At 35.2% G+C, this 12,913-nt stretch overlaps 1 protein-coding gene across 1 annotated transcript in view; it reads right to left on the bottom strand.

Annotated features, from left to right (window-relative positions):
* Positions 1–12,913, bottom strand: part of LOC127861753 (prostaglandin E2 receptor EP4 subtype-like) — a 75,103-nt gene that overhangs the window by 25,959 nt on the left and 36,231 nt on the right. Inside the window, exon 4 of the mRNA XM_052400433.1 lies at positions 2,857–2,960. Within this exon, the coding sequence (XP_052256393.1) occupies positions 2,857–2,960 (104 nt within the window). The remainder of the gene's footprint in view (positions 1–2,856; positions 2,961–12,913) is intronic.

Below are 12,913 nucleotides of genomic sequence, written 5' to 3'. Positions count from 1 at the left end.
AAAAGGACATTTGAGATAAAACCCAACCGCTTTCTCACATAATTGAGTATGAAGATAAAGCGCCCTAATCGTGATGCACATTTTAATCACTCTTAAATCTTGGTGCCATAATTATTTAGCCCTAAGGAGGTCACGGGCTCGATCCCCACCACGGGAGCGATCCCCAGATCTCCCTCAAAGACACCAAGCACCGGCTCCAGGCCCAGGAAACAGCCTCGACAACGTCTTTACAAGTCCCAGGCCTTCGATCAAAATGAACCAAAATAAATAGGTTTAAACTAACCTTTCCCATCATTATCTTGTACACTTACTTGACAGGTCAGTTTCGATCAATTTGAAAAATAGCATTACATGCAAAATTGTACAATAATGGTTACTCCTCTATCCTTTAGTTATGGTCATTTCCCGATTATTGTGTTTGTGTACAATTTAACAAAGAATAAACGTTAAAACGCAAATAGTTTCTCTTGGCTCCGGTTACGAAACAACAATGGATTACAAGAACCATATCCAGAACAACATCATTGAATAAAAATCATCATATAATCCTCTTTCTTTTACATCAGTCATCGGTCATTTTAACCATTTTATACAAATGGCATCAACATTCATCAATTATCATATCTTCATTTTTCATCATTAACAGACGACCTTGTCATCATTGACGTCATCAATTCCTTCATCATCAACATTCAAATTAAACGTGTAATGCTAAGCCACCGCTATCATCACCAGTCCCCTGATCTAATTCATAACCAATTATCAGCCGGCATTTATATTCATAACACGTTATTGTCATCAAACATTTAGAGATATCTTAACCAAATCTAGTCATCACCAATCGTAATAATAATCTGAATATCCATAATCATCACTGTTAATCATCATCTGACACCATCATTACGATCAACATGATCATCAAAAGACCACTGACAAATCCTCATCATGACATTAACAACCTAATATGTATCTGTATCATCACTAGTCACTTAACACCATCGTTGTAAAATCAACGTCAATCAGTATCATGTAGCATCGTCGTTAGTATCGCCACTCCTAATGCTACTCATTTGTATCACTATATATAGGCTGCTTGACCCAGTTACCGGTGGTCTTAATATTAATCGATTACAAAAAGATATTGAAATTATACTGCTTACCTGCATTTTATATTATCAATCGATAATAATCGTCCATAATCCAAATATTGAAGAAAACGGCAATAAATGCATGTAAAACGGCTCCATTTACACGTCTGCAAAAGTGAAGTTGAAGGTCACTTGTACGAGTAACCGGTGCATTTATAAAGTCGCCCTGGGAGCATGATCTCTTGTAAACACTGTCTGTAAAGGGTAACTGTTTGTTTATAAATTTTTAAAGTCGTTATTATGAACTTAAAGTGTTTGCTTTTTACAACAAAATAATAAGTTTTCGTTATTCCTCTCAAGACATATATATATTATTTGGCACTAATCTATTGTTAGAAAATGATAATTGAACAATAAATCAACTTAAAGTAAACAAATCCAACTAAAAATGTCCTAAAGCTTAACAACCGAAGTTTATAAATTTAGATTGTTGTTTCTGGATCACAATGCGGACAAAGAAAAACAGACTCACGCCTTACAACTCTTTTTTTGTACAGTATTTGAGATTAGTCAAATGAGAGCATCTATCACACTGTTCCCATTGTGCAAACTCCAAAACAAAAGCCAGGTTTACAGCAGGTGGCATTCTCTTGTCACAAATGCAGCAAAGTTCCTCCTCCTCTTCTTCATTTGTAGATAAATCACTTATGCTGGGACTTATAGGTCAGGCGTTCTCTTTTGAACAACTTGGACGTGGCAACTGTTGATTGAAAAGGGATTTCTTTGATTTAACTTGTTAAGCTGCTATGATTTTTGCATGTTTAGCAGAAGATAGAATTCATATTATGGCAGATGGTAAAAATTTTCTTTTCTTTGAGGCGGCAGCTTTAACAGCCACTATTGTTTTTCTTTCAATGAACTGTTCAGCATTTGTTTCATTAGGACTTGTTCCAGTATTTCCAGTTTTTTGCATAGTTTTTGCAAAGGCTGCATAAATTACAGAGGGCATCACTTTCATTTCACATATTTCTTTCCGACAAAGGGGGAAAATGCCTGTTTTTCTGAATGCGCTTATTAGATTGTTGGGAGAGAAAGCTTTTAGGTATGCTTTGGAAGATAATTCACCAACAATATATCGATTTATGGTCCATCCAGGATGTTCTCTCATAAATGTTTGGCATTCATGATTGTAGATTGACTTCATTGGTCCAAAGCAAGCTACATCTAAAGGCTGTGACATCTGTGAAGTATGAGGTGGCTGAATGTAAAAACAATTCCATGTTCTTTTCCCCAATTTGTTAGTGATAATGAGACATGTGACTTGTGTCCATCAAAAATAACTAGGTGATTCTGGCCTTCAGCAGTGTTTACAAACTTGAGAAAACGGTAATCTAAATAATTTTGGAAAGTTATCGAATTAGACCAGCCAGTCTCGCTAATTTCCCCCCCTGCTCCAGGACATGTGTCCTTCAAAAGGTCATCACACCACCTCTTACCAGGACATATGTAGTTAGGTGGGATGAAAGAGCCAGCTGCATTTCCACAACCTATTTTGGTAACATATTTACCTCTTAGAGAGGTGACTGCTTGTGGAGTATTCTCCTTTTGGCACAATACTGTGGGTAGAGAATGCCTCATCAATATACCGGACTCATCAATGTTCCATATCCTTTCTGAGGGATCCTTGAGTCCGTTTTCAATATAAGCTTTTTTCTAGTTCTGTGAAATGCTTGTCCATTGCTTCCATTGATGTGGCCTTTGCCCTTACCAACCCAAGGCGCTCTGGCTTAGCAAGGTGGATGGCAGGCCACCTTTTTTTGAAGCCATCATACCATGACCCCTTAAAAGTTGGATCGTCTAGACTCTTCTTTCCTAGAATGACAGCAAATTCGTTTGCCATATCCAAAAAGCCTGCCTCAAATACCCATACCCAATACTCGACATCTATGAAAGACGGTTGACTAGCAAGTTTTCTTCGTCTCTGGTAAAAATTGGTTTCGATCCATGATTAGGGAGTTGGTCAACACCTAAATGCCTGTCTCTTAGGGTACTCTCGGGAACCCCAAACACCCTGGCAGCCTTGTAGATTGACATCCCACTTTCCATTACTTGTTTGTAGGCCAGCACAATCTGATTAGGATCTTAATTGCGTCTCCTCTTCATTTGGACAATTAATGGAAACTAAAAAATAAATGCAAAAAGAGATGTGTTTGTCAGAAACACAATGCCCCCTATGGCGCCGCTTTGGATTGTATTTTTTGACTTTTTACCTTGAAAGATGACCTTGACCTTTCACCATTCCAAATGTGCAGCTTCATGAGATACACATGCATGCCAAATATCAAGTTGCTATGTTCAATGTTGCAAAAGTTATTGCAAAACTTTACTGTAAGGTTAAAGTTTGTGGGACGGACAGACAGACAGGCAGACAGACAGACAGACACTGAGACAGACAGACAGACATAGAGTCAAAAAACAATATGCCCCTGATCATTCGATCCTTGGGCATAACAATATTAAGACATAGGAATTGTTAGACCTGAAATAAACATTCCATGAGACTTATTACGCGGGGACTTTTAGCTTGACACCTGTATCTATGGACGCTAGCAGACAAACTTCTGCATCGGATTTTTAGTTATTAAAAACTACATCCATGGATGTAAGTGTCATGGGTATGGATTTTTTGTTGCAAAAACAGGTACTGAATTAAAAAATTGTTAACTTACCTTGTAAAAGCTCATTCTTGATCAAAAAGTAGACTGACAACTTGCGGGAAGTTTTGAAAGCGCACTGACATAAATTTTAGGTATGCAAATCAACTGACGTCATCGATATTCGGATATCACGGATTGCACCGGTTACTCGTATACACCGGAAATAGGGTCAAACAGCATATATATTATTTTTTGGAATAATTTAAATAACGACCACTTGATTGCGGATTCCTTCATTTTTAAAATACCTGTACTCGCACCTTATTTGAAACCATTCTCACCGATTCACAGGGTTTAAACACAATATTGTTTCTGGTAGTTCAGAGTTGCGCAAAAGCAATTTTGACCACAAATTAAAATTTCCGGTCAGGCCATTGGAATGTCCAGTTAGGAATGTGGATAGTGAGAAAAAATATAAATCAACCACTAACAAAACATATAATATATATAAATAAGGTATGACTCAGGGTTACCTACAATTAATAAAAACATATATGCGTCGTTAAATCTGTTCTTTAAAGTAGTACCATCTGGTCTATGGTGATACGAATATACAAACACCTCTAACATACGACACAGCAGCGGGAGAGTACAACTTAGCCTGACTATATCGTTGGCATATCTGGGTCCATAGGCAAAGAACACCGTTGCTCGTTAAAGACATCCATGTCTTTTAAAATTATTTTAACGGACTTAAAGACAGGTTGACATTTCGGAATGAAGGATCGTTGTAAAATGCTTCCAAAGTTTAAAAATTAACAGATTTGATCTCATAAATAGGATTTGTGTTCTGATATTATAAGCAATTTACAGAATCGAACATGTATGCGTAATGATGTCAGCGTACTAGGTGGAATTTCGCTCAGCCTCATGGCAAGTAAAAGACCAAAGTACATGCCCGATAGATTACTTAGAATGTCAACATAGAGCCATTGAGCCTCCTCATATACAATAAATAAAACTGCCGCGGAGAAGCGCAGTATTTTAATTAAAAAGTATACAACCTGTTATTGACGATCAGACAGCAAGCATGTTTAACATCCCATGCGAAACATCACATCTTTCGCCACCCCCTTATGAGACGCATACATCTTTGGTATCTTGATCGTTAGTGGCTTCCATTGGTTACGCCGGGGCAGGTTCCACTACCGCGTGGTCCGTGCTTGTGCCCGCTTGTGGACCGACGTCCGGAGTGTCCATGGCCCGCAAAGCCTCCGCAACTTCCAATCTACGTTTTCTCTGTCGTGGTCGCATGGCAATATACAATTTATAAGCCGATAAATGTCAAGCACTGAAACCAATATAACAGCTCAATAAATAAATATCGTGATGAAGTCATCAACTGCACTGCTTTAATTATGTCAGCAAATGATAAGAGCACAAAGAAAGTTTTATTTATCTGTGAATAAAAAAAAATGAAACCATGAAAATAATCTTATTAATAAAAACGGAAAGCGAACAATGTTGTAAACAACGATTGCAATGGAATGCAAAACTAAAGTTAACGTAGAATTTAAGCTTTGCTAAAACAAGTCAACCAAACAAACCACCAACAAGACAAACAGACCACCAGCGACACACGAACAGCTTCCTTATAAAACCATGCAATCGTCTTGTTAATAAAAACTTATTTTGACATACTAAAATGTACAAGCGACACAAACTCAAAAGGTGCTCATATGAAAAGAGCTAAAAAAATTACACAACCATTTTATATACTAAAACGTACAATCATGCGACAAAAATAAATAGATGTGCTCATTGGAAAAGAGTTAAATAAAAAATTTACGACCACGTGCAAAAATTTAATAATTCATAAATGAGTGACTTAGTTAATACTCGGATGGTCGACCAGCACATGAAAATAAATTTCTTAATATCAATGAATGCAACTTACTCAGCAATGAGACAACATGGTAAAGCAACAGTAATAAAAGCAATGCGACTTATTTTATTTTAACAGTAATAAAAGCAATGCGACTTACACCTCGTCGTGTTCCAAAGCTAAAGGAAATATAAACTTGTAAACCATAGCGCGACCTACCCTGTGATGCGACGAGCTAGTAAAAGACCGACAATCTGCACGGGCAGTGGTTTTGTTCTTAGTAGACGAGTCTATGTGTTACAGTAGACTTGGTAGGATGAGTAATAAAATTGGGGTTTGGGTTTCGGCGATCCCTTAGAAAAATAGCGTTTGCGTTGAATAAGACTGTTTATTCTTGAGCGAATAAACATTATAAGATGGCGAGAGTTGTAATGAAAGTTGTTGATGTGTTATTCAGATACTGATGTGTTATATGAGACGATTAATATGCAATCTCCCAGCACTCATGTCGGCAAGAAAAACTGGACGCGTTTGAAATGAAAATTTATATCCATGATAATCTTTGAGAAGGTGTTGAATGTCATTTAAAGGTAAATATCTGTCTCAAAATAAATTGTATATAGGCTAGCAATGTACTTTTCATGCCTACATTATTCTGGTTATATATCAAATATTTCCGAATTCCACCATCGACTACCTGTTGTTCTATAAACAAGACGCATATTAACATTATTCACGCTTATAAATATAACATGTGTATGACGTATTTACGGTATTCAGGCAGTAACGTACGCTCCGCTGATTTATAACCCAAAATGAACCCCCTGTTGCCCTTTCCATTATATCAGGATGACTTCATAAACGAAGGCACACAGCTAGAACGAAAAATAGTGGTTTTGATGTTAGTTGTTTCGCAATGTTCCACGCATGGAACATACGATCGATTTATTTATACTTGCAAGTTGTATCTATATGCATATATAATAGTCTATGTTAATGTCCAATATTTTTTACCGTTGATCCTCTTAAAAAAACAAATACGTGTGTAATGCTTTGATGAGTTAAACACTATTACTTAACCGAGAATTAGTAGCGTCTTCTCCGTGTATATTTAATGTCATAATTATACAACACACGAATTCTTACAAATCAAGCTATTAAACTTAAGATAGTATTTTTGGAAAAGCGGTTTAATCAAAAAGTGTCGACCGCAGCCGCTGTAGCTTTCAAATTAAAGGTTTGATTAATATCAAGCAATAAAAAGTTCATGCACGTAATATTTACGCCAAAATCAAGAGACTAGTGTGCTACTGTGTGGTTCGATTAGCAATTTTAAAAAGTGTTCAATGTTGTTAAGGATAGTTTATTTATTGAAAGTTTCGTTAAAGTACACACATTAACTTATAACGCAATACGGCGATTATATGAATCAGGAGATGTAAGTTAGTTGAATAAAGATGTACATCGTACACAGTCACCCATCTCCCGATATAAACCAGACAGGAGCTACATTAAGAGTGTTTTATTCCAATATTTTTAGCTCAATATCCATTATTATTTTTCGGTTCCAGAATTTTATACAGGCAATGTGCCAGATTGATACAGGCAATTCATAATGAAAAAAATAACGTTACTTTTAGGTCCATACTTAGTTTTACATATATCATGTTATAGTAATAAACAAGCAAATCGTGTACGAAACATTATGCTTTTTAAATGAAACTTGTCATTATCTTGTCATTTTCAAATGGCTTTATAACTTGTCATGTTTGATTTGATTTACAGGTGATCTGAATAAAACATAAGATATTGTAGATTTATATTGATTAGATCGGTCATTGTGTTGATAGTTTATTTATTGAAAGTTTCGTTAAAGTACACATATTAACTTATAACGCAATACGGCGATTATATGGATCAATAGATGTAAGTTCGTTGAATATAGATGTACATCGTACACAGTCACCGATCTCCCGATATAAACCAGACAGGAGCTACATTAAGAGTTACAGTGTTTTATTCCAGTAATTTTAGCTCAATATCCATTTTTTTTTTCGGTTCCATAATTATATACAAGCAATGTGCCAGATTGATAAACAGGCAACTCATAATGAAAAAATAACGTAATTTCGTAGGTCCATACTTAGTTTTACATATATCATGTTATAGTAATATACAAGCAAATCGTGTACGAAACATTATGCTTTTTAAATGAAACTTGTCATTATCTTGTCATTATCAAATGGCTTTATAACTTGTCATGTTTGATCTGATTCACAGGTGACCTGAATAAAACATAAGATATTGTAGATTTATATTGAATAGAACGGTCATTGTGTTGACATCCGAAACATGTTAATGTCCACACGTGCGGGTCTTCACGCGCGCACGTGAAGCACCTCACATATGCACGTGCAACTTTTCACTTACTTCTTCATGTGCATATGCAATTCTTCTCCTGCGACCGTGCGAGACTTTGCGTGCGCAAGAATGTTTACAAATGGCATTGCGAGTAAAGCTTAATTCCCCAACTGTAAATTTAAAAAAGCAACTGCGCATAAAGCGTTGCGTAATCACACATTACGGAATACGATTCAAACCAAGCATTAAAGTCGGTAAAATAATTACTTTTTTTTCTAATTTTAATCCGCACACTGTCCATGACACCTGGTGATGCCTCAGTAGCAAGTTGTTATGTCAGTGTGTACATTGCGTTCGTCCCAACATGTGTTTTTCTTGGGATCGACTTAGTAAGTCGAGCGGATGACATAAAGCCGTGTTTTGAGTCGTGCGTTAAACATGTCTAACTAGTCGATCGACTTATTAGCCGTGTGACTGCCTGATTAATTCGTGGGAACTACTTGAAGAGCATAACGACGACATAACGTATTCTTGGAAATGATTTATAAAACCTAAGATCAACTCTGAACGTAGCGGATATTTGCCGTGGTAAAAATATAAAACGTTCTTAAAGTCGTGCATTAAACATGTCTCACTAGTCGATCGAATTATTAGCCGTGTGACTGCCTGATTAATTCATGGGAACTTCTTGAAGAGCATTACGACGACATTACGTATTCTTGGAGATTATTTATAAAACCTGAACGTAGCGGCTATTTGCCGTGGTAAAAGTATGATGAGTTCTTAAAGTACCTTGATACTTACTAGATCAAAATTATGACCGTGAGTAAAACAATCGACTAAATTGTGTAGTTAAAAAAAACAGAAATTGAAGAACAGTATAATTATTAACTACACAAGTGTTTTATATACTAACTACTTGATACACTGTTTGGAAGTTATTCAATTATTGGCATTGAAGTAAAAACACCATACGATGTCATCAGTCGGTCTATGCAATCGAGCTTAAACAAATAGGTTTAAACAATCATAACTATTTATTGTTTCTTGTTTTTGTCAATTTAAAATTGATGGCATTACGCCGTGTTTAAATTGCCATAATATATCAAATTAAGGTTGTTGAACAACTCCACGTTTGAAAAGCACATTCATCATTATATACCTAAATGACAAAAATGACAATAACAATGGCATATCGGTTTCCACTGCGTAATGAAATACTTTAATTAATGTATTTGAGATTGAAAACATCATCAAATAGAGACAGATTTGACACAAAAATGAAAGCAAACATATCGCGTCTGAATTAATTAAAATATGAAAAACAAATGTATTAGCATCATTATTCAATTTTAGCATTTAATTATCATTTTAATTACGTTTATAAATACGACTGTTTGCTTAAACATGCACACAAATATACACGGTACACATATCGTGTTGATAACACGTGTTACAAAAACTCAACAAACGATACGTTGCCAGAGGTCACATTTTATTAAAAAATTTACTGATATAATTCAATGTAAAATCGAACATTTTAAGCACACAAAAAAGATACCTTTTCAGAAAAAACATGCTTAACTGAATCGATTACAACAATAACAAGGGCTGTTTGTAAAACAGGCATACCCCCAAAATGAGCTGTCAATTGTAGTGGCAGCCATTGTGTGAATACGTTAGAAACCATTTTATTGCTTCAGGTCACTATTACCTTGATCTTTGACCTAGTTACCTGAAAGTAAACAGGGGTCATCTGCCAGTCATGATCAATGTACCTATTAAGTTGCATGATCATAGGCCTAAGCATTCTTGAGTTATCATCCTGAAACCATTTTACTGTTTCGAGTCACTGTGACATTGACCTTTGACCCAGTGATCTGAAAATTAATAGGGTTCATCTGCAATCATGATCAATGTACCTATGAAGTTTCATGATCCTAGGTCTAAGCCTTCTTGAGTTATCATCTGGAAACAATTCTACTGTTTCGATTCACTGTGACCTTGACCTTTTACCTAGTGATCGAAAAGGGGTCATCTGCCAATCACGATAATTGTACTTATGAAGTTGCATTATGCTAGGCCAAAGTGTTCTTGAGTTATCCTCCGGAAATCATTTTACTGTTTCGAGTCACAGAGACCTTGACCTTTGACCTAGTGACCTGAAAATTAATAGGTGTTATCTGCCAGGCATGATCAATGTGCCTATGAAGTTTCATGATCCCAATCCTAAGCATTGTTGAGTTATCATCCCGAAACCATTTTATTGCTTCGAGTCACTGTGACCTTGACCTTTAACCTAGTGATCTGAAAATCAATAGGGGTCATCTGCCAGTCATGACGAATGTTTCTGTGAAGTTTCATGATCCTAGCCTTAAGCGTGCTTGAGAAATCATCCGGAAACCATTTGGTGGACGGACCTACGGACCGACTTGGGGCTATTTTTAATGTGTTTATACATAACAACACACAATTAACAATCTTTTTATAATTTTCATCAATATCAGGTACTTTCGAAAGATAATTGCTAATGACATTATTATTAGTATTCGTTCTTTCATTTACAAGTTCATTGCTCTTGACGTTTAGAATATCAGAAATGCCTTATGCGCATTAAACTTTCTCAAATTGTGTCAAAAAAACAAATGGATTAGTTATAAAAACGAGTTAAAATACAATTAAAGTCGATCGTCATTAGGTTTGGTTATTATAAAGATGTGTTTAACACACGGCAAATTACGCAATCAAGTCCCACACAATTGGATTACTTTTCAAAGGTATAAATATAATAATACAATTAACACTTCATTCTCAACAAGTCATAAACGACAGAAGCTGTCTACATCATAACATAAACAGCTGTAGAAAAATTCGTTTGAGTTGTGAAAATGTAATTTAGAATAATATGTTTGTATTTAAACAAATAACTGACGTGCGCGTTTGATAAAACTCTGATTGAAAAGGACAGTTTTTCAGTTTACGATGATTATTTACGATATGTTAATTATATGTCAGCAATTAGTCATCAGAGTCGAACCTGTAAATATAACTTACAAAGTAACCTTAATATTATGTTTCTTGTTCGCATTTGCAATCAAATTATGGTTTCATTATATATCTTTGATTTTATTTCCACCAGCATGGGAAAGCTTTAGATTTGTTGTAGTGTCAGCAACAATAACGAGCAAATAATTGAGACGGATTCTAACCAAAAAACGTTTTTACTAATGTTGATATTCATAAAAAGATGTTATTGCATAAACACATACGAATCGTGCAAGCAGTCATTCATATAGTCGAAATGGGAGATAATAATTTGCTGATGATTGTTAACGAAACGTTTAGGAACTTAACGTCAAAGAAACTGTACACTGTATAATGGCCGGTGGTAAGATAACGTCCATACATACCAACGAACCCGGTTATCTATGTACGAGTGGTTGTACCATATAAACATTTTCAATCGAACTAATCCATCAACTAACGCCATATAGACTCCTGAGTCTTTTAAAACATAAATCTAAAGTTCAATATACATATGGAATGTGTAGCCTTTATATTTTATTCATGCAATTCGCGATATTGATTTCATTGAACACGTGGATATCGAAGCTGTAATACGTACTATGATATACATTTGATTGTAATGACTAATTAACGTTTTCAAATGCTAACTAAACAACACTTGTAAGGGGAGGTTGTTCCTTTTAACAAAACTCAAACTTTTTTTATATAAGCCTAGCACGATTAAAATTTATCAGAATCTTAGTATATGGTATTTCCTTGTGATTCCTCTTCAGTGACCTAGTGCATAATAGCGTTTGTTATGATTATCTAATTATAGCTGTAGCTAATCTACTATGTAAATCCTTCCATTTAAGATGCGCTGAATGAAGTGTATTGCTTAATATACAACATACAATTGAACGCCTGTTCATGCTTCACGAAATTACAATTGTATAAACATTTTCAAAAATGAAACTGTTTTAAATAACATCGTATACATACAAAATAATTATGCTTACACAATAATTTATAGTCAAATGTAAAGGTTTGATACAGCAACGTTAACTAATTACTCTTATTAATCGAATTAATAATAACATAAAAAATGTAATCAATCGTGTTCGAATCGCTTTGTCCAGGAACACCAAGAGTAGGTTATTTTTGTATCACACATTATCTTTTTTACACATCGAACATTCACAATGACCGAACCGAACAAATTATTTCTGAAAGTTATATCTCAATAACATCCTATGTATTACCAGTGTGTGAAATAAGCTCGTGTTCTGAATAGAATGATCGTATAAGAAAAGTACTATTTTACCGTGATCTGTGTGTTAGGAACAAATGGTTTCCAAATGTTTAGGACATCAAAAATCAAGCTTAGTTGAATATTTGGTTGCTTGGGATGATTGTGCGACGTTATAGTTCACAAACAAGCTGGTGATTGCGATACAACTCTCCAGAACACCACAGCCAAGATTCCCTTACTGCCTCCTCACAATAAACACAGCTCCATTACAAATCATCGATGTATCAAATGACGTATACATACCAAACATAAAAATAACACTATACTTAACTACGCAAATATTTTAATGTCATCATCAGGTCTTTATCATGGTCCATCATTCGTATTCAAGTCCGCTTATTTCGGCTGTTGAATAAACATGGATTTCCTACAATTAAGCTCGAATCTGATTGGGGAAATACTTATCATTTGGGTTCGATTATCTTTTAGTATGGAATACATTTAATTAAGCCATCTCTATCGTGTCTTTTTGTAAATCAATATCAATAACGAAATACATAATGGTCCACTAAAGCATCACCTTCATATAGACCATAACACAATACAAGTATATAAAATATAATAGTACTAACTTTTTTTTTTTGGCCCGAAGGTGGGCATATAG

The sequence above is a fragment of the Dreissena polymorpha genome, chromosome 16 (genome assembly GCF_020536995.1).
Source record: "Dreissena polymorpha isolate Duluth1 chromosome 16, UMN_Dpol_1.0, whole genome shotgun sequence".
Classification (NCBI taxonomy): Eukaryota; Metazoa; Mollusca; class Bivalvia; order Myida; family Dreissenidae; genus Dreissena; species Dreissena polymorpha.
This window is presented reverse-complemented; position numbering and strand designations above follow the sequence as displayed.